The sequence below is a fragment of the Hylobates moloch genome, unplaced genomic scaffold, assembly GCF_009828535.3.
Source record: "Hylobates moloch isolate HMO894 unplaced genomic scaffold, HMol_V3 SCAFFOLD_11, whole genome shotgun sequence".
Lineage (NCBI taxonomy): Eukaryota > Metazoa > Chordata > Mammalia > Primates > Hylobatidae > Hylobates > Hylobates moloch.
This window is the reverse complement of record NW_026652286.1, coordinates 4,100,224-4,125,018: the sequence shown is the minus strand read 5'-3', so window position 1 is coordinate 4,125,018 and position 24,795 is coordinate 4,100,224. Positions and strand designations below refer to the sequence as shown.

Sequence of the window (24,795 nt, the reverse complement as noted above, 5' to 3'; positions counted from 1 at the left end):
GTATTCTTCAGTTTGTCAACTGAAGTTTTTAGCTCCAGAATTTCTGCTTGATTTTAAAAAATTATTTCAATCTCTTTTGTTAAACTTATCTGTTGGAATTCTGAATTCCTTCTCTGTGTTGTCTTGAATTTCCTCGAGCTTCCTCAAAAGAGCTAATTTGAATTCTCTGTCTGAAAGGTCACATATCTCTGTCACTCCAGGATTGGTCACTGATGACTTATTTCGTTCATTTGGCTAGGTCATGTTTTCCTGAATGTTCTTGATGCTTGTGAATGTTTGTCAATGTCTAGGCATTGAAGAGTTAGGTATTTATTGTAGTCTCTGCAGTCTGGGCTTTTTTGTACCCATCCTTCTTAGGAAGGCTTTCTAAGTATTCAAAGGAAATTGAGTGTTGTGATCTAAATCTTGGTCACTGCAGCTGTATCTGCATTGGGGGCAGCACTCCAAGCCCAGTACTGTGAGTCTTATGGACTTATGAAGGTACAGCCTTGGTGGTCACAGATAAGATCCGGAAGAATTCTCTGGGTACTAGGCAAAGTCTCTTGTTCTCTTTTCTTACTTTCTCCCTAACAAACGGAGTCTCTGTCTCTGTGATGAGCTGCCTAGAGCTGGGGGGAGGGGTGACACAGGCACTCCTGTGGTCACTGCTGCTTGGACTGTGCTGGATCAGATCCAAAGTGAGCACAGCACTGGATCTTTCCCAGGGCCTCCAGTGACCACTGCCTGGCTGCTTCTGATGTTCACTCAGGCTCCAAGGGCTCTTCAGTCAGCAGGTGGCAAATCTATTCTGGCTTATGTCCTCTGCAGGACAGCAGGCCTCACCCCTGGCCCAAGTCACGACCAGAAATGCCATCTGGGAGCCAGGGCTTGGAGTTGGGAACCTTGGGAATCTACTTGGTTCTCTATTCTACTGTGGCTAAGCCGGCATCCAAGCTGCAAGTCCTTCCCACTTTTCCCTCTCCTTTCCACATGTAGAAGAAGTCTCTCTTCATGGCCACCACTGCCCCTGGCCCATGGCAAGTACAGCCTGGCCACTGGCTGATGTTCAGTCAAGGCCCAAAGGGCTCTTCAGTTGGCTTGTGGTGAATGCTGTCAGGCCTGGGTCTCTCCCTTCAGGGCAGCAGTCTCCCCTCTGGCCCAGGGTGAGTCCAGAAATGCCATCCAGGAACCAGGGCCTGGGATCAGGGACCCCAAAGTCCACTTGGTACTCTACCCTGCTATGGCCAAGCTGGTCCCCAAACTGCAAAACAAAGCCCCCTTTTTTCTCTCCTTTCCCTGAGCAGGAGGAGTCTCTCTCAGTGGCCACCACAGCTGTGAATGTGCTGGGTCATACCTGAAGCCAGCACAGCCGTAAGTCTCACCCAGGGCCCACAGTGAGAACTGCCTATGTACCACTGATGTTTATTCAGGGCCCAGTGCTCTTAAGGCAACAGACTGAATCCTACCAGCACTGGGCCCTTCTTTTCAAGGAAGCAAGTTTCCTTCTGGCCCAGTGTGTGTCTAGAACTAGGGCCTGGAATGAGGGTTTCAGGACTCTGCCTGCCGCCCTGTTCTGCTGTGGTTGAGCTAGTATCCAAGTTGCAAGATGAAGTCCTCTTGATTGTTCCCTCTCCTCTCCTTGAGTGGAAGGAAAAAGTCTTTCCTGGAGCTGTGAGCTGCACTACCTGAGGTTGGGGGAGCAGTGACACAAGCACCCACTTTACTGTACCAGCAGCTGGTGTATATATGTAGGCCACATGCACCCTAAGTCCGCTGGCTCTGAGCCCAGACTTGCCCAGGAATTGCCATCCTTGTGGCCTAGACTACCTTTCAAGTTTATTTAGGACCCCAGAGCACTTTAGCCATTAACCCGATACATTGTTGCTGTGATCATCTGGAACAAACTGTTATTTGTTCTGTAAATGGGATGGCAAAGCCTGGATGACAGCATATCAGTTTATAGCACGGTTTATGAATATTTTAAGCCCACTATCGAGACCTGCTGCTCAAAGAAAGATTCCTTCCAAAATAATAAGAATTTAAAATTCTTTAATTTTTAATTAAATTAATTTTAATAAATTAATTTTTGATAATATTTAAATTAATAATTTAATTTTTAATAAAAATAAAGAATTTTATTTGACCTTTGCTTTTTCTCTAATGCTTTCTTTCCTTATGTAGATCTGAATTCCTGACCTATATCATTTTCCTTCTCTTTGAAGAACATTTAACATTTCTTGCAAGGCAAGGCTCCTGACAAATTTCCTCATTTTTTTTCTGAGAAAATCTTTATTTCTCCTTCACTTTGGGGGATAATTTTGCAGGGCACAGAATTCTTAAGTGTGTGGTTTTTTCTTTCAACACTTTAAATATTTCACTCCACTTTCTTCTATTGCATGGTTTTTAGAAGTCAGATGAAATTCTTATCCTTGCTCCTCTGTAGGTAAGGTGTTTTCCCCTTCCCCTGGCATCTATAGAGATTTTTTTTCTTTATGTTTGATTTTCTGAAGTTTGAATATGATATGATAGGTGTGGTTTTTGGGTTTTTTGGGTTTTCTTTTTTTAACGTTTTTAGGGTTTTTTCCTCTCTCTTTTTTTTTTTTTTTTTCATTTATTCTGTTTATTGTTCTCTGAGCTTCCTGGATCTGTAGTTTGGTATCTTGATATTAATTTGGTAAAATCCTCAGTCATTATTGCTTCAGATGTTGCTTCTGTTCCTTTCTCTGTTTCTTCTCTTCTGGTATTTTCATTACATGCATTTATACCTTTTGTAGTTGTTCTACAGTTGGAGATCCTGTTTTGTTTTCTTCGGTCTTTTTTTTCTGTGCTTTTCAGGTTTGGAAGTTACTGTTAAAATATCCTCAAGTTCAGAGATTATTTCCTCAGTTGTATCCAGTTTAATAATGAGCCCATCTTCATTTTCATTACAGCGTGTTTGATCTTTATCATTTCTTTTTTATTCTTCCTTAGAATTTTCATCTCTCTGTTTACATTATTCATCTGTTCTTGCATGTTGTCTGCTTTTTCCATTAGAACCTTTAGCATATTAATCATAATTGTTTTAAATTTCCGGTCTGGTAATTTCAGCATCTCTGCCATGTCTCATTCTGGTTTTGATGCTTACTCAGTCTCTTCAAACTGTGTTTGTGCTTTTCAATATGCCTTGTAATTTTTTGTTGAAGTACTGGGTGAAAGGAACTCTGGGAAATAGGCCTTTAATGGTATGGTGGTATTGTGTGGGGGAAGGACTGGACTGTGAACTTCACAAATGCTTCTCAGTTTTCCCCCAACCTTGCTTAGGTGGGACAGGATGGCTACAGGGGACTAGAGTTGGGTATTTCCTCACTTTTATGTAGAAGGTTCGAGCCAGCTGGAGTTGGTTATTTCCTTTCCCGCAGATAGGATAGGCTCTGATAAAACCCTAACAGGTTAGGCTCTTGTAAAATAGTTTCTCCTGAGGGCAAATCTTGTTAAGAACAAAATGCTCTGGTGTATTTCAGAATGGTTACTTTCCCTTCCCCTTTCTAGAAGCATCAAGGGGTTGTTCTCTAGTATTCTCTGTGAGAACCTGGTTGAACAAATTATGGAGGTAAAACTCTGGAAGTGTGGGGATGCCCCCATCTCCCTCCCTGACTGGGTTTCCCTGGAGTTTTTAAACTCTCAGACTTGTCCACACTGAGCCTCCAGCAATTTGTCAATTACAGTTATGGTTTTCCTACCCTGGCACTGGTCCCTGGAGAGGTTTGTGCTCCAGTAAGTTGTGATTCTCTCTATACACCTGCCCATCTCTTCAGATTCCAAGGCAGCTGTTTGCGACGTGACCTCGTTTGCTTGACAGATTGGAGAAAAGGCGTTGCTTTTTTCATTTCAGCCTTTTACTTGTGTTAGGACAGAATGGTGACTTCTAAGTTTATTAAGTGCCCGACTGGAAACCAGAAACCCCCAGACAGGATTTTAGTAGATAGAAGAGCATGAAGATGGCATTCCAGAAAAAGGGAATACCATGAACGGAGTAATGATCATGTGTTTGTGGGCCAGTGGAGAAAGTGACTTGCTTAGACTAGCAGAAGCATGGTGAAAACAGTGGGCGAGAAGTTTAGATATGTTGAGTGCAACAGATTTTGAAGGATATTGAATGTCTTGGAGTAAAGATCAAGGAGGTAATGGATTTTGGACGAAGAATAATCTGGACTGTGAGAAGCTGGGGTAATGGGAAGCGCTCTGCTACTGATTGTGTGTGTGTGAACTCTCATGGGGTATTGCTGGAATATAAGGGTCTGGGTATTTGTTTTAGTTATTTACTTAACAAATTATTTTGTAGCTGGCTAATTTACTGAACTTGCTTATTAGTTCTGATAGGTTTTTAGCTGATTCTTTAGGGTTTCCTTCTTAGCCAATCTATGGAAAGCTCTTGGATTTATTTTCACATTTGTTTCCTTTTTCTGTTTTCTTACTCATTAATTACTTCTACTGATTTTCTTGGATTTGTTTCATTTTCCACATTAAGTTGGATGCTTACTTTATTTTTGTATGATAATTTGGCATATACATCAGAATAAAATTAAAGTGTAGGACTAGAAGCAGTTGGAATTTTGGAAACATCAGAAGTCTCAGTAGATTTCATCTCTAAGATTTTAAATATAAAATGTGGCTATATACTTTGCTCTTAAATAGGTGAGATATGTTATCAGGCTTCAACTTAATATTTAAGGCAAATGTCAGATTTTTTATTGCTGTGAACTTATTACTGAGGAAAGAAAACATTTAAATATTTTTCTCCAGCCACAAATCCCCATAAGTTTAAAGATTTTGACAGAATGCCATACTTTATGTATGTTAAAAAATTGTAAGCCAGGATCGATGGCATGCACCTCTAGCCACAGCTGCTCAGGAGGCCAAGACAGGAGGTTCACCTGAGCCTGGGAGTTTGAAGCTGTAGTGTGCAATGATCGTGCCTGTGAATAGCTACTATACTCCAGTCTGGACAATGGAGCAGGACCCTGGCTCTTAAAAAATATATATATATAATATTCAGTGAATACAATTTTATAGTTTTTAATCCTTTCAAAGTACATTAAAAATAGTGTGTTAAATTCTTTGATATTTCTTCCTCCAGGAGGTGAAGCTTCATTACTCTCCCTTTCAGTATGGACTGAACATAGTGTCTTGCTTCTAGGGAGCATAGACTTGGGATGGGAACAGTAGTAACTTAGGAGTGGGGAAACCTGGCAGACCTCACCTTAACTATGTGAGCAAGGTTAACATTACTTTTAATAAGCCATATTGGTAGCATATGTCCCCTGATGGAGTGTGAAGGGAAGGGTACATCATCTCTGTAGTATTCAATCTAATAAGTAGACAGCATCAGATAAACCCAAATTGAGGGACATTTTATATGAAAGTCCTGACCAATACTGTCAACTATGTCAATGTCATAAAAGACAAGGAAGACTGAGAAACTGTCCCTGATTAGAGGAGACTGAGCTGACATGACAAGTAAGTGCACTGTGGTGTCCTGGATTAGATCCTGGAACAGAAAAAGGACTTTAGGAGAAAACTGGGAATCTGGAGACGAAAAAAGTATGTTGTTTGGTTAATAGAATTGTACCAATATTAACCTCTTGGTTTTGATAATTGTACCATGGTGGTGTAAGATGTTAACATTAGGAGAAGCTGGATGAGGGGCATTCTAGATATTTGAGAACTCTCTGGCTACTATTGCAACTGTTCACTAAGTCTAAAAGTATTTCAAAATAAAAAGTTAAAAAAGCAATTACCAGCTGGGCTCAGTGGCTCATGCCTGTAATCCCAGCACTTTGGGAGGCTGAGGCAGGCAGGTCACCTGAGGTCAGGTGTTCGAGACCAGCCTGACCAACATGGCAAAACCCCATCTCTACTAAAAATACAAAAATTAGCCAGGCATGAGGGCAGACATCTGTACTCCCAGCTACTCGGGAGGCTGAGGTAGGAGAATCGCTTGAACCCAGTAGGCTGAGGTTGCGGTGAGCCGAGATCGCACCACTGCCCTCCAGCCTGGGAGACAGGGTGAGACTCCATCTTAAAACAAACAAACAAACAAACAAAAAAAAGCAGTTACCACTTTGCATGGCAAAGAAACAGAAAAATACTGAAACCTACCAAAAACTTATAAAATGAATTCTGCTGCTGTTGGGTGAACCATTGTGTGTGGCTTTCTGTGAACTTTCAGCAAGTGCCATATGGGTGGGTTCCTAAATTACTGTCTTTATGTAACTGATAGGTGAAGATGGTGGGGCTGGGAAAATGTACTGGATTAATAGAAACATGTTTGCAGGAGTTGCATGTGGAGAAGGCAAATAAAACAGCTTCATGAATAAGGAAGTGAAAAAAAGCAGTCTCATATTTTATGCGGCAAGGTGTTTTACATACAACTAAATTAACAAAATAAATATTTTAAGTAAAGAAAATGATTAGTATGCAGATAAATCCCAGGTATATTAACCTTTTTGCTTCAAAATCCCTTTTTATGTTAAAGAAAGTAAGTTCTATTAATTGCTGTTTGTTGGATCCCCAAGTTAAAGGGATATCAGATATTTGTGAACTTCCTCTGCTCTTCTGGAGAAACTGGTAACATGGGCATAGTAAATGTCTACAAAAACCTCCAGTCCACAAGAAGTGCCTTTAAAGGGTTTTGCTGATATTTTTTTCCCTCTAATTTTAAGTTAGTTGTCAGGTAACTCTTATATTTGTGAAAATGGAGTATGTAAAAGAATAAACAAAAAAATCTTGCTTACAGCAATTCTAAACTAAAAATAAGGATGCTTGGGTTATAATTTGGCCTTATTATTGAGCTTTTTGAGCTGTCAGATGAAGATTATTAGAGCCTATCTCTGGGACCTTCAGACTGTTATGAGGTTGTCCAGGAAGGACACCAGACTCCCTGCTCTTGTGCTGTCAAAAGGACCAGTGAGCACCAAAGAGCCTGTTGGACACAGGGCTTTGGAAAGTTGGGAATGCTCGTTGCTACTATTTTGTTAAAGCAAACAAATGAAAAGGAATAATTAGCCTTTGGCACATGTATTTGGAAAGGCTTAGAATCTCTTTGGAAGTTTTCAGTCTTCAGACACAGCTTTGAAAAATAAATCCGTGATGCATGGAAATATTTTCCAGCTGTTCACCTGAAATAAATGGTTCTGTCAATGTTAGTGTGTTAAGAGAAAGTTTCCTATAGCTCAGATCTCTTGAATCTCCTCAATGCTAAGAGGGAGAAGGTTTGCCTTTTTAACAGTGCAGCTGTTTCTTAAACTTCTTGAGGGAGCAAGTGAATGCTTTATTTAATCTGTCTTGGTTCTCTGAGGTTTTGAGGTCTGTGTTTTGCTGTTTTCTCATTAATTTTGGAAAATTCTTAGCTCTTTTTCCTTTAAATACATCTGCTGCCTTGTTCTCCACTTCCCCCTCTCTCCTCTTCTGATACTATACTTACACATATATTAGAGCGTTTGATATCGTCTTACAGTTCTAGAGTACTCTATTTTGGATTTTTCCCTCCCACTCTTTTTTCTTTTTGTGTTTCAGTTTGGATAATTTCTACTGTTCTGTCTTCAAGCTCTCTCTTTCTTTTCTTGGCTCTGTCTAGTGTGCTAAGCCTGTCAAAGGAATTCTTCATCTATAATATTGTTTTTTCACTTCTAGCATTTTTATTTGACTGTTTTTTATATTATCTATCTTTCTACCAAAAATTCCCATATGTTCCTGTGAGTTGTCCACCTTTTTCACTAGATCCTTTAATATCTTAATTATAGTTAAAGTCCTTGTCTAATAGTTCCATCATCTTGGTCATCTTTGAGTTAGGTTCTGTTGACAGCTTTATTTTATGTCAGTGGGCTGTTTTCTCTTATTTTTTGTTTCTGGAAAACTTTGATTGAAAGATGGGTGTTCTGTATAGAAAAACAGAAGAGACCAACTTAAATATCATAGAAATGAGCACACCTTTTCTTCTGTCAGACCCTTAGTGTGGGAGGCTGACTTAATCTACTCAGTAATTGGGGATGGGTTTGAGCTGATTCATGGCTGGAGTGACCATCAGTGTGCCACAGACTTCAAGTGCTCCCAAGGCGTGGCAGCTGCTACCTTACACTTAGTGTGGGGCCCAGCCTCCTGGAGTGCTTCTCAGAGTTCCTGCCTGGCCCTCTGCCCTCAGTAAACCCAACCTGCCACCTTTCTTCTCACTCCTGTTCCTCCGTTGGTGTAGACTGCTGTTGCTTGTACTTGGTGCTAGGCTCATGGTGGAGGCAGTGGGATTTTCCCTTCCCCTAATCCAGCCTCAGTCTTGGGCCCTTTTGCTGGGGCCTTGGGGGTGAACCTTTCTCAGCGTTCCTGTTGTTTCCTCTGGTGGCAGCTTAACCTGCCCTTCCTCTTGGAGGATCTTGGACTGGAGAGTTTCTTGCCCTTCCCTGAGTGGTAGTGGACCTCTGCCTTGTGTCAGTGCAGGATCCTGACCTGAACCAGTGCTCCTGCTTGTCTTTCTGGGGCAGATGGCTTTTGCTTCTACACCTCCGGTTGAGGCAGTATACCTTTGCCGCGATTAGTGGTGGGAGGGTATCCTGTTCCTCCCACAGCAGTAGACTTTTTGCATGGCTTCTGGTGGAGTTGGGGGAGTTTTTTGCCCTCCTTTGGGAGCAGAGGGCTTTTGCTTCGCCCTTTCTGGCAGTGGTGGTGTACTGGGGGCTGGAAGGATTCCTACTTCTGGAAATGTGGAACCTGGGCATGGTAAGGTTTCCTTCTGTCCCCTAACCCTTGAGGCTTTTGTTTTGGATGACAAAAACTACAATAAGTGGGCAGAGTTTTATCCAAATCTTCCTCAGAAACATCCAGAAGAGAACTTGCGAGTGAATGTGGATCCCCTTGTGTCTAGAGCTTCTAAACTGTCCTGATGGCCCTTGCTCAGTTTTGAGAATTTGTTAAAATTGTAGCTGTTTTCTGTGGCTGCTTTTATGAAGTCCACCTCCTCCTCCTGTGCTCTTCCGAAGCTGAAATAATTTGTGTGTCCCACCTCTCCTTGGAGAGGCTTGCCATCTTTTGAAATTTAGTTCCCTTGACTACCTTACGAACACAGCTCTCTTATGGGCTTAAGGAAAGTTATGATTCTTGTAGGTTATGATGTTTGTAGGCTTTTCCTCATTATTATGGTAGATTCCATGTTCTCTTTTGGCTTTCTCCATCCTAAGCAGAAGGGGATCCTTTATGTTACGACTGACCAGTGGGTGGGGAGAAGGGAAATGGAGCAGTATTTAAGCAAGCACCGATCCAGTTACATGTCATTGCCAGAGGTTTGGATGGCATTAGCAGTTGGAAATTGGGACAGAAGCATATCTGGCTGGTTTTGTTTTGTGGGTTCCATTAGAAAAATCCTTTAATATACCAAAATTAAGCCTATTGACCTATGTCACATTCAGGAAGTTCTGATTAAAAGGGCAGTCCAAAGTTGACTGGTTCATTAGAGCCAACCATCATTGGATGCAGATACTCTTGGGCTAGGTAGGGTTTTTATATAATCTTTCTGCTGTTGGACAGACCTCCTGACCACTTTGAGGCAGCAAACTTACATGGCACAGTTTTAAAAGTTGTTTGTCTCTCTCGTAGTCTATATAAGCGTAACACAAAGGACATTCTTAATCCTATTTCTGCCTTGCTGTTCCAACCAGGAACAGATTTTCCTCCTTCTCCCTCAGATCCATTCCCCTAATCTTTCACTTTTTAAAATTTGGTATACAAGATGTGATGCCATTATTAAATGATTGTTTTCCCCTTAAGCCTCATGGATTGACACCTTGATGATTTGGAACAGTTTTGTGGGATGCCAGTGGTGCCTGTCCTACCTTGTGCCTGTGAGGGACTGTTGTCAGATGGATTTGTTCTTTCAACAATGTTTAACTGCCTGCCCTTTAACAGGTGCTGTGCTAGGTGCTAGGAGTTCAGTGGTGAGCAAAACCAGACATATTCCCACTCATGGAGTTTCTGGAAAAGGACTGTCTTCTTTCTCAGAAACCTCATGATTGATCTAGAAGGGACATGTTATTGATTGCTTGTACTTTTTGATATGAAGTGCTATCATACTCCCACTTGATGTATTTTTATTATTTCCAACTCTGTTCTCTGGGGGTTGGATTTCTTCACTGTCTTCAGGAACTGAGATGAATGGAGTTGTAACACTGAGATCTTATTCTCTTTCCTCTTCCCCTTCACCCATTCTCAACCCAAAAACAGTGCTGCCAACTGTTGAATATATTCTTTTTTTTTTTTTTTTGAGACAGAGTCTTGCTCTGTTGCCCAGCCTAGAGTGCAGTGGCGCGATCTTGGCTCACTGCAAACTTCGCCTCCCGGGTTCAAGCGATTCCCTACCTCAGCCTCCCGTGTAGCTGGGATTATAGGCACCCACCACCGCACCCAGCTAATTTTTGTATTTTTTAGTAGAGATGGGGTTTCACTGTCTTGGCCAGGCTGGTCTCAAACTCCTGACCTCACGGTCCACCCGCCTCGGCCTCACAAAGTGTTGGGATTACAGGCGTGAGCCACTGCGCCCAGCCCTGTTGAATATATTCTAATGTAAGCGACAAAGACCCTGAGAGGACAGGATGGATGAAAGTGCTGGAGAGAGAGCTAACATTTCCCAACTGCCTATTCTGCACTAGCACTGAGGTACTTCATAAACCTCATCTCATTGAATCTTCATGGGATGGGTGGTGTGATCTCCATCTTACAGATTCAAAAAACAGAGAGGTTAAGTAACTTAAAATTGCTCAAGATGCTCTATAACTGTTGTTCTTTCCACTATGCCACACTGGCTTCTCTTAAATACTTATTATTGCTATTCCTATTGCCTTTGCATTACTGAAAATTAAGAAATTAATCACATTTAATTGATGTATAAACTGAAATAGCAGTTTCAATTTGGAGTTCCATTTTGCCCATGATAGTTTTAAGCTGGCCCAGTCCCTGCCCTAGAGGAGCTTTATAATTCTCATGTTTGAAAATATCCTAGGAATTATGTAGTTCTTATGCTGTGAAATTTGTGTGTTTTATAAACAAAATCACAGTGGAATCTGATTAACCAAGAAAGTTTAAATACTTTGTTCGAGGTTATATTGGTATGACCTATTCACCTGTAACCTAACTCTTCAACTGTGTACCTTCCACAGTTTAGAGTGACTGGGGAATTTGCATAGCTGCTGAAGAATCTCTCATTCACACTTTTAAGATAGATATAAATGTGGACCACGTTTTAGGGGAGAAAAAGCCATAATAAGCACTTATTTGAATTTGCTCTCTGGATGAGAATAGTGGTGCTTTCGTACATTGCCACCGTAGCTGAAAACTCCTTCCTCTCTGTCGACAAGCAGGCTATACTAAGCCCTGGAGGGGCTATAAATTATAATACCTTCTGAACATTTCAAGGTATTACAGAAGTCCTGCAGAAACAATTAAGCCTGAGAAGTTCACTTATCCCCAGGCTGAGACACTTGAGCTATGATTATTGGCAAAACTTGCTTCCTTTCTGAGTGAATTGCAATTTGGTGGACAGGGTGAGATGATTTGAGACATCTTAAATTAGAAGTTCAGTTGTGCGTTTGTGCCTTTGGCTGGTGTCCTGGGTGGATTTCTTACCAATCGTTGTTTTCTATAAATCCCAAAAGCTGCTGTCTCCACTGTGATTATATGTGAGCATAAAGCTTTGGAATGCTTAAGTCGGAATGTGGTTTAATTTGAATATGACTTAAAAGAATATATGATGATAGACCCAGTTGGGTAGAAAAGGAGATAAATATTCAGGATATATATGTGTTTATGTTTGGCCTGATGCTTTGTAAATTTTTACACCTTTCAGTTTCTTGAAAAAGGACCATTTTCTAAAACTTGCTATGTGCTGGTGCTCTTAATGCTCTGGAATGGGGTAGAAAAAAGGTCTGAATTTAGTTAGGAATCATGGATTTGAATTGTGATTCTTCTCCTTAATATCTTTGTATCTTAGTTTCCTCATTTATAAAATGAAACTGTCCCAAATAAGTGACAAGCTGGTTGTGAAGAGCAGATGAAATCATGAATATAAAAGTGCTCTGCAGCAGGTAGAACACTAACATTTGCAAGGATGCTGACTTTTAAAATGCCAATATCTATTTCCAAGGAACTCACGGTCTAGCTGGAGAGAAAAAAGTAATCCTCTGAAACAACAGAAAAACAATTGTAGAACAGTATATAACAACTAACGTGTATGGCAAAGGCTGTAAGGGCTAAGGGATTTCATAGTAAGGGGAGATTGGTGATAATAGAAAGTGGTCAGTAAATATTTCATAGGAAAGATGGGTTCTTTCAGGTCTCATAAAATGTAAACATTTTGGCTGGATGATAGGAGAGAAAGCAGTAACATAAATTTAAGCAGGATTGAGATGGTAGTGAATAGGGCATAAGAAGCAGTAGCAGGGAGGCAGCCAGCTGTGTAGCCAGATGACCAACTACTGGACAACTTGAGAAAGTCAGATACTCTCGAAAGCTAAATCTGTATTTCAGCTTTTCTTTGAGTAGGAGACATTCTCATTGTGCATGCTTTGCCTTCTTCTTATTAGTTAGTGGAGATGATAATAGTTACATAACTCAAGTTACCCTAGGCTTTTAACTCATAGATAGAACACTTGCCCAGGAAACAGAAGCAGAGTAAGCACATCTAGACTAGAAAGTATCTTTTTCCTTCACCCTTTTGGGTTATCCTTACAATTTCCCCATGTTAAATTTTCACATGTTCACCCCCTTGCATAAATCCAAATAGCCTCTGGTTTTGAGTGGGATCATAGATCTGAATGCAGCTGGAGAGATCATATAGACTAGCATCCTGGTTTTATTAGGAACTGAGTTTAACTTCTGCTCGGATAAGAAACTGCCTTTTTTCAAAAGACTATATTGGACCAGGAAAGAATAGCTGATACTGGAGCAACCCTCCTGCCAAAAGAAGAAAAAGTTATAAAAGTTTATTTAAAACAACTGTTTACAGGCATTGTAGAACCACTAACACAGTATTTGAGGGAATACCATTCCTGAGAGGAAGAAAGCACTTGGAATTGAGCTACATAGTCACTCTGGCATCTTCCCTGATGGTACTTGCCAATTCTGTATCCAAGAGTATGGGGTCCTAGCAGAAAGCAGCAGTCCTACAGGGCTTAGAGGTTGGAGTTAGGGCCTATTAAAGTATTCGGGATCTGAAACACAAAATCCCAGGAGAAAGAAAACCACAAGGAAGAAAGTGAAAAACGTGCTTGTAATCTTCCCTTGGAGTGTTTGCCAACTCCTAAGGTACACATGATCAGAGCAAGACTCCAAGAATCCTTGTAAAAAGCAGCAGTTGGGAATGTAGTGAGCAATGCAGATATTTCAGCAGCCATATACAGTGCTGGTGAGAGGTTGGTATTCAAGGCCTGCCAAGGTAGAGGGGCCCTAGCAAATACAAATACCCCAGGCTTTAATTGGAGGCCTCAGAAGGACCACACTTTAAGCATAAGGGAAAGCCGAAATAAGCTAGCCCTGACACAACTTAAAACCGACCTCTGACAGGATTAAAGTGGCCTGACTGTACTCTTACACCTGCCAAAAGAATACGTTACACTCTTAGGAGGAAGATAATCGGAATCATCCAGAACCTCTACAGGTTTTAAACAGACTGCCATCCAATAAAAAATTAAGAAGCATGCTAAAATTGAGACCAAATGACCAAAATGAAGAGAAAAACGACAGTAGAAAGATATCCACAGGTGACTCAGATACTGGAGTTTATCAGTCAAGAACTGATTATGTTCAAGAAAGTAGAAGAAAAGAAGGAGACTTTCAACAAAGATATGAAATCTACTTTTGACAAGATCAAATGGAAATTCTGGAACTGAAAAATACAGGAATGAAATTAAGAATTTAATACATGGGTTTAATAGCAGTTTAAACACCAAAGAAAAAGGGCTAGAAGATTATTGAACCAGAAGAAAAGTTAGTAGAAAACACCCAGATTGAAGCACAGAGAGAAAAGATACTGCAAAGAGAATAAGAGATACATGAGATATATTGAAAACATTGTGAAATATATTTCACATATATGTATATTTGGAGTCTCAGAAGAGGAGAGTGCAACAGAAATAATATTTAAGAAATATTGGCTGAAAGTTTTCTAAAATCAGTGGAAAGCATCAAACCACAAATTGAAGAAGCGCTACAATCCTCAGTGGGATAAATACAGAGGGCCACACCTAGGCATGTCATAGTTGAATTACTGTAAGCCAAAGACAGAGAAAGCTTAAATGCAGTCAGAAATAAAAAGCATATTGTCTTCAAAGGTGCACCAGTAAGATTGACAGCTGATTTATTAATGAAAAATTGGATGAAGCCAGAATACAATGGAAGTATATCTTGAATGTTCTGAAAGAAAATTGCTAACCTAGAATTCTCTACCTATCAAAAGTATCCTTCAAAAATTATTTGGGTAAAAAGAAGCTTTCAAACAAATAAAAGAGAGTCATCTACTAATTCTACAGTGAAATAAATAACAAAATAAATTCTTCAATTAGCAGGAAGATGACATGTGATGGAAGTTCAGATATGCATCAAGAAAAGAAAGGGTAAATATATGGTGAAAATTTACTTTAAAAAATAATGATGTCCCAGATGCGGTGGCTCTTGCTTGTAATCCCAGCACTTTGGGAGATCAAGGCGGGCGGATCATGAGATCAGGAGTTTGAGACAGTCTGAACAACATGGTGAAACCCTGTCTCTACTAAAAATACAAAAATTAGCCAGGTGCGGTGGTGCGTGCCTGTAATCCCAGCTACTCAGGAGGCTGAGGCAGGAGAATCGCTTGAACCTGGGAGGTGGAGGTTGCAGTGAGCCGAGATCGCGCCACTGCACTCCAGCCTGGGTGACAGAGTGAGACTCTGTCTCAAAAATAAATAAATAAATTAATTAATTAATAAAAATAAATAAATAAAAAACATGTCTTGTGGGATTTAAAATATGTAGAAGAAAAATATTTGACAATAATAGCACAGCAGATAGGAGAGAGCTGATCAATTATAAAATTGTTAGTTTGAGATGTAATATAATAAAGCAATGATGCTTACTGTAGTTGCTAGGAAAGCTACTCAAACAATAACAAAAGACTAAATAACTAGCAACCTAATGAAGAACAAAAATGTGGAATAATAATAAAATTTTTTTGATCAATTCTAAAGGTGAGAAAAAACTAAAATAACAAAGAAGAGATAAATAGGAAACAAATAGAATGATCATACATTTACTCAGCCGTATCAGTAATGCAAATTCACTATAAATCGACTATATTTGTAATTAGGAACCAAATATTTTTGGATGAGATAATATATTAAAACCCAGTAACAGATTGATTATCGCTTATCCAAAATGCTTGGGAGCAGAAGTATTTCAGATTTCAGATTTTTTTTTAGGGAATCTGAAATGCTCCAATGAGTATTTCCTTTGAGCATCATGTCAGCACTCAAAAAGTTTTGGATTTTGGAGCATTTTAGATTTGAATTTTTTGGATTTAGATTGCTCAACCTGTATATGCTTTTCTCAACAGACAAGCTTTGAGGGTAAAAATTTGAAATATATATTTATAAACTTGAAATACTTACATATGTATGTATATAAATATACACACACATCCCACACAATCCATAGGCACACATGCAGGCAGACAAAAATCAATAAGGATATAGAATATTTAAACAAAATTATACCCATCAACTGCAGAATATACATTTTTTAAGTGTACATAGATTATTTATAAAAATAAACAATGTGCCAGGCCATAAATCAAGTTTAAATAAATTGCAAAGTGTTGAAATCACATGCGTTCTCTGACCACAGCGCAGTCAAAGTGCAGTCAAAGTAGAAATCAGTAACAGAAAGATAAATAGAAAAAATAAAAATATTTGGAAATTAAACAATATCCAAAGGAAATTAGGACATTGTTTGCCTAAATGATAATGAAAATGATATGTAAATGTGCCTGAAGCACTTAAATAGCACATAGCGGGAAATTTATAACTTTAAATGCCTATATTAGAAATAAAGAAAGGTTGAAATCATGATCTAAACTTTAATTTTAGGAAGTTATAAGCAAAATCAATTAAACTCCTCCAAAATAGAAGGAAATAATAAAATCAGAACAAAAACTAGCAAAATAGAAAGAAGTATGATGTGGAAAATCAACAAAACCAAAAGTTGATTTTTAAAAAAAGATTAACAAAATTGATAAAGCTCTACTAAGACTGATCAAGTACAAAGAGAAAACACAACAGTATCAGGAATGAAAAGAGATGTATTACAATAGATTCTACAGGCGTTAAATGGATGTGAATGCACAGCTTTATTTCAATAAATTTAACAATTTAGATGGAATGAACATATCCCTTGAAAAACACTGTTTATGAAACTGACATACACACAGAAAAACATGCATAATCCTATGGCTATGAAAGAAAATTAATCCATAATTTAAAACGTTCACATTCATACACACACACACACACACACACACACACACACACACACACATACACACACACACACCCCAATCCACCCACCCACACCCTTGCCCAGATGGCTTCTTTGAGGAATTCCTCTAAAACCTTTCAGGGAAGAAGTAATGCTGATCTTGCGTAAAAGTTATTGAAGAACAGAAAAAGAGGGAATGGTTTCCACCTCATTTTATAAGGCCAACATAACCTTGATACCATAACCTGACTTCGATATTGTAAGTGTTGAGCAAAACAAACCAGACACAAAAGAGTAAATACTGTTTGATTCCATTAATATGAAATTCAAGAGCAGATACCACAATTGTAATCAGCATAATGGTTATTCTTAGAAGGATGAGATACTGACTGAGAAATAGCATGAGGGAATCTTTTGGAATGCTGGAATGTTCTATATCTTTATCTGGATACTAATTGTAAGACTATGTACATATGTATAAATTCATTGAGCTGTACACAAGATTTGTGCACTTCACTGTATGTTATATAAGACAAAATACTATAAACTCTGCTATAACACATGGATATTCTCATCATCACATAATTTATCTTCTATCTTAATTGAATCCAATGTGCATTTCACTTGCTAACATTTTATTTTGACTGCATTTGATAAATGCAAACTTCTGATGGCAGCTGGCTTGAACAGCAGGGAGCATATGCCCTAGGCACCCCCATCCCCACAACTTTGGGAATAAAGGAATTAGCTAAACCCAGAGTTGACTGTGATAGAGCACCCAGTTTTCCCACTCTGTCTCGCTTGCTCACTTAAAACAGCTTTGTTTTCTTTATAGGCCCGGTGGTTCTGGGAAGCGTACTTCCAGTCAATTAAAGCCATTGCCCTGGCCACCCTGCAGATTATCAATGACCGGATCTATCCATATGCTGCCATCTCCTATGAAGAATGGAATGACCCTCCTGCTGTGGTAAGTGAATTCCAGTGCTAGCCACATGAGTCATGGTCCAGCTGTCAGGGTGGGTGGAAGGAAAAATGTACTACAATTGTAAAGGTTATTTAAATTCTAGCTTTCTAAGATAAGAGTGTGCTTTTTATACTTGGGGCCTGATAAGGGCAGTATAATTTTGAAACACTGACAAAAGTAAAAAATACGGAAGCAGCAGTTTCCAGTGTGTTTTAAATGTGCTTAGAAAGACTGTCTATTTATTGCAGAGGTAAGTAAGGAGGCATGGGTCTTGTTGGAAATCAAAGACATCCTGGTGACTTTTGCAATTGTAATGCTTAGAGCTTTTGAAAAAGTTCTGTAAGCAACTTAATAATAATAGCTTGTATTTTGAGTGCTTACTCTCTGCCAGGGACTGTGCTAAGTGCTTTACATGTATTACCTCAATTAATATTTCCAACACTCTGTAAGGAAAATAATAAGCAGAAGTGATCTAGAGGCACTACGGATTGCTATAGTCATTTGCTCAAGATTGTGGCAGAGGCCTCTAGCTACTTCCAGCAAAGAGATGGAGTGGTCAGAAGCTGCTCTTGGGCCTTCCTCCTTGTGTGAAGGAATCACAAGGCACATGTGTCATTGCAGAGACTGTGGCAGTGGCTTCTAGGCACACCTTCTTTCTCACTAAAAATGCCTGAAGTTTTGGAGCTGGAAATTACTACTTCCTAGCTGCTCTGAAGTGAACCTGGCTGTCCAGCTCACAGATGTCAAGGCATTCCTGTAAGAGAACTAGATTCTTCTCCATTCTTCGTTCTAATTGTCTCTCTCTTTCTGACCAGCCCTCCTTGTCTCTCGAGTCTACCTTTTCTTTTTTTTTTTTTTTTTTTTTAGATGTAGTTCCACTCTTGTTGCCCAGGCTTGAGTGCAGTGGCACGATCTTGGCTCACTGCAACCTCCACCTCCCAGGTTCAAGTGATTCTCCTGCCTCAGCCTCCCCAGTAGCTGGGATTACAGGCGTCCACCACCACGCCCAGCTAATTTTTTTATTTTTAGTAGAGACAGGGTTGGCCAGGCTGGTCTCGAACTCCTGACCTCAGGTGATCCACCTGCCTTGTCCTCCCAAAGTGCTGGGATTACAGGCATGAGCCACTGTGCCAGGCCCCAATTCTACTTTTTCTAAATAGTGCTGTATATGGCTACCTGGTTAATCTTCATATAGGACCATCCTTTTTCCTTTCCTGCCTGCCTTCTTCCTTCTTTCATCCAGCCTTTTTGAAATGGTTACTGGGTTTTAGGCACGCTGAGAGGTGTTGAGAATACAGAAAAAAGAAGACAGTTCCTGCCCTCAAAGAAGCTTTCCGCTGATTTGGGAAGCTAGCAAGTAATGCCGTGAACGTAGAGGTCCTGTAGTGGAGTGGAGTGGTGTACTAAGTGCTGTGGATGCAAAGGGGACAGGCATCTCTCCTCACTGGGACACTTCCTGAAGAGGGAGTGCCTGAGAGGAAGTCAGTAGGTGCTTATGGTAAAAACAACAGCAAACATCTTTTTGTTTTGCTTGAGGTGAAGTTTGCTTCTATCTCCCCGACTCCATTACCAAAGATAACATCTCAGAATGTAAGCATAATCTTGTAGTTTTAAAACATATATGGGATTATACGAAACATATTTTTCTGCCTTTTTTATTTTAGCACTAGATCATAGACTTATTTTTGTTTTATTCCATATAGGTCTACTTCAGTTTTTTAGGATAGCTGTATTAGTATTCAGTTGTTTGGGCATATCGTATGTAATAGGTCTATTATTGATAGGTATTTAGACTGCTTTCCTTTTTTTTCTTCTTTCTTTTTTTTTTGAGATGGAGTCTCGCTCTGTCACCCAGGCTAGAGTGCAGTGGCGCGATGTCGGCTCACTGCAAGTTCTGCCTCCCGGGTTCACACCATTCTCCTGCCTCAGCCTCCCGAGTAGCTGGGACTACAGGTGCCTGCCACCACGCCCAGCTAATTTTTTGTATTTTTAGTGGAGACGGGGTTTCACTGTGTTAGCCAGGATGATCTCGATCTCCTGATCTTGTGATCCGCCCGCCTCAGCCTCCCAAAGTGCTGGGATTACAGGTATGAGCCACCGCACCGGCCTTTTTTTCTTCTTTCTAACAGTGACAAGGGGCATACTTTCATATATTTACACGTAAATATGTGAACATATCTACAGAATTAATTCCAACTAAGAAATTGCTTAAAGAAAATACACATTTTAAATGTTGATAGATATTAACAAATTGCCCTTTCAAAAGACTATATTAATGTATAGTTTCACAAATAACATTTGGGTGTTCTAGTTCTCCATGTCTTCAGTAATGCTGGGTACTTGAACTTTTGCTCATCTCATAGGTAAGAAATTATCTTCATGTGTATTTTTCAAGGGGAAGACTGATACCTTTGTCGAGTTTTCTCAGATAATTCTATTTGTATTTTTATTGTTATCACATTGCACTTTTAGATTGTTTTAGACATTTATTTGTTCAGTAGGTATTTATTGAATGCCTGCCTTGTTCCAGGCAGGGTGCTTGGTACTTTGAATGAACAAGGCAGAGAAGGAGCCGTGCCTTTGGGAAACTTACATCGCAATGGATCTTTCTGTCTAGAAGAAAGATTTGTCTTTCTGGTAGAATTCACATTATATATATATATTCGTGTATGTATATATTCCTTTACAAGTCTTGGTAAATATTTCTTAGATTTAAAATTTTTTCTTATACTCTAATAAAAGAATACTTTCTGACCTTATAGTTCTTAACTGGTCACCATTTGTGTACAGACACATTTTGACTTTTGTATATTAATTTTGCAACTATTCTGTTACTGAACTCTACAGTTCTTTACTTTTTTTTAGTTGATTCTCTTGTATTTTTAGATATACAATTATATCTACAAATGCTAATTTTGCTTCCTTTTTCCCGTATTTGAAACTTTTATTTTTCCTTTTATCTAATGGCATTGGCTAGTACTTCCAGAACAATGTTAAATCATGATTTGAATGTTAAAAGAAAAGGGTAGGTATTATCTAGTCAGAGAAAGGAAGAAAGTTAGATTCCATCCAGAAGGAACAACAAATTCAAAGATACAGAGGGACAGGGGAGCTTGGTAGTTTAAGGAACTTCAGAGAGTTCAGTGTGGCAACAGTGAAGGAAGCTTGGGAGGGAGAGGCAGAGGATGAAGCCTGGAGGGGGTCCAGATTACAAAACACCGTGTATCTTACATAAGGCATTGGAGTGTTATCTGTGAGAAACAAGTAATTACTGAAGCCTTTTAAATAAGGGAGTAATGTGATAAGATTGCATTTCAGGTCAGTCTCATCTTAGTGTGAAGAATGGATGATGCACGGTAGTGGGACCAGACTGGAGGCAGTAGACTGTTTGAGAAATGCAGATGAAAATTAATAGAGGACACATTTGAGTGGTATCTGGAAGAATGGACTGTTCTAACTGGTAAGTGAGGGAGAAGTTCAGAAGACTGAGGTATACTGTATAGTTTATCCAGATAGGGAATTTGGTTGCATGAGGAGTCATGGGTGAGGATGGTATTGGCGTCCAAACTCAGTCTAACGGCAGGGCCCTCCACAATATACCTTTCTTTTTTTTTCTTTTCTTTTCTTTCTTTTTTTTTTTTTTTCCCTGTTCTCTTTCAGAGAGTTCTAGATTTCTGGCAGCACAACTCAATCCTTCCTCTGTGTGTCCCTGCTTTTCCTCCTCTGTGCCTTTGTGGCTGCTAGCCTTTTCCTTGGCACACCTTTCTTCCCCATCATCTGCAGATTTATACAGGCTTCAGCAGCTGGCTGTAAACTCCTTTCTCTGGGAGGTTTTCTCAACCCCTTCAGCAGGAAGTAACTCTTAGAGCATGTTATCTGTGTTTCTTTTCCATCACTTAATATGTATAGAAGTAGAATTTCCTGTAAAGTTTTAAGCACCTTAAGGTCATTTCTGACCTTGGTGTTTCTCATAATACCTAGGACAACTTAATTCAGACAGGAAGATCTTGATATATAAAGGAAAGAAAGAGGGATGGAGAGAGGGAGAAAGGCAAGGAGGGAGGAAGATTGGCAGACTAGGAGTTCAGCCATCTAAGACACATCCTGCTGGAAAGGTAGGGAAGGTGGTAGATTGTTTCTCGTCTGTAAAGTGGTTGTAATGAGACTAACCCAATGACTTATCTAAGATCATGTAATTGGCAAGTTGTGTGAACAAGTGAGAACTCAGGTCTTCTCCCTGCAGATTATCTTGAATTGCCTATGGAATTATAGGGGAGCCCTTGAGCCTGCTCTGGGCTGAAATGTTACTACTGTTCCAAGCAAGTGGTACAAGCTTGAGACGAAAAATATTACATCTGTTCCTCTGCAGGAGAATTCATACCGGTACGGGAGAATTCATAGAGAATTCTGTCTGGTCATGACCCAGACAGAAAGTACAGAAATAGTGGGACTTTATCCTATACTTTTATCTAAAGCTCTAAGAGATGTTTAGTAAGAATAAAGCGTTGGAATTTAGTTCTTTTTTATAAGAATATAGGTAGGCTAGGAAAAATAGAATATGAAATTTTGCAGTTTTGAAATAGATATGTTTTAATTCAGGACAGAATGGTCAAAGTGCTAAACTCTTACAATTTGAGAAATAACATAAGCATAAAAAGCATAAATCATGGTATATAACTGGAAAACATATTCTCTATATATTTTTAACTCTTTCTTAAATAATCCTTTTTAGGATACTTTGGTATTTATCACATTTCTAGCTCAGGTGACGAGAGCCCTGATTTAAAGCAGTGGGTTAAACATTTCTGCATCTTCAGTGAAAGCAACTGATGGGAGGCCTGAATAGCGATGGTTTATTTATAGTTAACTTCTCCTCTTCCCTCAGAAATATTTAACCTACTCTAGATGAGATTACTATGAGCCCAACCTGCAGGGGAGTCTCTTCTCTAGATTCCATCAAATTTATGATGTCTGACACTCCGAGGTGGGAGTAGGTGTGGATCTTGGTCAGTAAATCAAGGGGTCTGGGGTTTTCAGAGATAGACTCTTAGGGTCTCCAGCCATGCACAGAGCTTGCTCAGACTGGAGAAGGAGAGGTGAGAGTTCAGAATCATATTTTGGCTAGATGCAGCTGCCTTAGTTTAATGTAAAAAAAAAAAAAAAAAAAAAAGCCTGCGTGTGTCAATGATTATGACAGTGAGAGGTGGCCTTGCAGAGTATTCATGTCACTAGATGCTTTGTCACTCTTATCTGTAAAACTAGGGTGATGACGTTATCCACGTTGCACCATACCCTCAGAACCTGAAAAAGTTTGACACAGTAAAACTTGGACATAATGTTAAAGTAATACACCCGTCTAAATTGGAGAGATTGACCCTTTGTTTTGAAAGGAGTTCTTTTTGAAAGGAATTTATCACCAAGTTAAGGTTCTTTATGAGGGGAAGTGTGCATGTTTTTATATTAATTTTCTTAGCTGTTCATGTTAAGGCTGCCTATATTTTTATGCCTTTTCAGTCTCTTCATGCTTTTATTTTTCTCTCCTTTTTGCAAATATCAGCAAAGCTTTATCATCTCCCTAAATAGCCTATATTACTTCTAACTTTGGTGTCATTTCTGGTCTTGCCTCTTGGCAGACTTTCATCCTTGCATCTGGGTCTAGTCTCTATAGCTAGGGTTCTCCTTGGACACCCTCTTCATTTTGCTTCTGGTTCTCTGCCAGGTGTGAACATATGTAGGAGGGCAGAGACTGAGACAAGTGAGCTTTAAACAGTGAATTCATGTGTCACCAAAGCTGTATCTTCTCAGTGACAGCTTTTTAAAAACTAAATATAATATAGTCTGAAAATTATGTAGAGTGTTTTCCCATGTTATTTTCTATGATGTGATTTAAAAGATTATACTGCATCTTATCAATGTTATAATTTTATTTATATTTTTGATAGACAATTTTTTTTTCCAAGTTTGCTATCATAGGTAACACTAATAAAGATACCCTAGATTTTTTTCCTTTCTGCATTTACCTTACCAGATTTAAAACAGAAAGAGAAGAGAGTAGGGGTTCTTATAGCCATTGATAAAAATTGATGAGAAAAATGGGGAAGCATCTTAAAATGAATTATTTTACCCAGAATAAGAATGAGGTTGAAAAACAAGAGCTTTTTCTATGAAATCTAGCCAGAGTGGCAACTTCACTGCAATCAAAGCCTCAGATGAGGATTAGATACTTCCCTGGACTTCCTCTAAGTCTCAGTCTAACTCTGGTTTTTGAAGATAGAAAGGGGAAGAGATCAGCTAGATGAGAGTATTGCATAAGAGCACTTGATTGGCAAGAATCACCCAGGGGGATCAGAAATCACAGCTGTGGGCAAAATGTGGTAGAGTGTGCCATGGGGCAGTGGTTCTCAATCTTTAGTATGCATGAGAATACAGAGTGCTGCCACTCCACCCTGAGATTCAGATTGGGTAGGTCTGGGGTAGGAACCTAGAATTCGCATTTCTAGCAAGTTCCCAAGTCTTGGATGTTGATGCTGCTGGTCCAGGGATCATATTTTGATGTGAGATTTCATTCACTGTGTGTGTCCTAACTCACTCCCTGGAGAAGGCTCTTCCTTTCTCCTCATCCATTTCCTCCTCTTAACCCTGCAGGGCTTGGATTAGAGGCATCCAGAAGCTGGGTTCAGACTAAATCTGTCTCAGCTACATGAAAAACTCAGGGCTGCTTATACTTAGATGTCCAGACGGTGGCCCTCACTCACAAAGGTTGTGGTTGTACAAGCAGCTGAAAATATCACTCAGCTATAAACACTAACAAGCAATAAATCACTCTGCAAGCTGAAGAAGCACTAGCTCGGATGTATGAAGCAGAACTCTAAGTTGAAAAGATACCAGGTTAACAGTCTGTGTAACTCAACTCAGCACCCTGTAAGTTGTGGAATGTTTCTCTGGAATTTGAAAGCCTACCCTGCCCCCCAGGAGGCCTTCTTGGCTTATTCTCTCTGTCTTCCTCCTACTGCCTAGATATGATTAAAAAAAAAAAAAAAGTATGGAATTTAGAAATTTTAGCTTGAATTTAAGGTAAGTTTAAGCTTTTTGAAGTCTATTGTTTTTATAGGTATCACATTTATAGGATCACATTTGCACAAGTGATCCAGTATGCTACCCTAAATTGCAGACCTTTCCTTGAGTAGTACCTATTACTTCTTTGGAAGTGAGCTAGAAAGCCTCAGGATGTCAGCAGCCAGGGAATAAGGAAAGCTGAACTGGGTCTGCAGATGGAGAGATGCAGAAAGATACAGAGAGCTTGATCTGGGGCCCCAAGCAAAGAACTTGGC

The 24,795-nt window shown here is 39.5% G+C and overlaps 1 protein-coding gene across 5 annotated transcripts in view; it reads left to right on the top strand.

The window, feature by feature from the left end:
- Positions 1 to 24,795, top strand: part of EXT2 (exostosin glycosyltransferase 2) — a 166,400-nt gene that overhangs the window by 72,761 nt on the left and 68,844 nt on the right. For all 5 annotated transcript variants that reach the window (XM_032166216.2, XM_032166219.2, XM_032166218.2 and 2 more), the window contains one exon: positions 17,336 to 17,467. In XM_032166216.2, the coding sequence (XP_032022107.1) occupies positions 17,336 to 17,467 (132 nt within the window). The remainder of the gene's footprint in view (positions 1 to 17,335; positions 17,468 to 24,795) is intronic.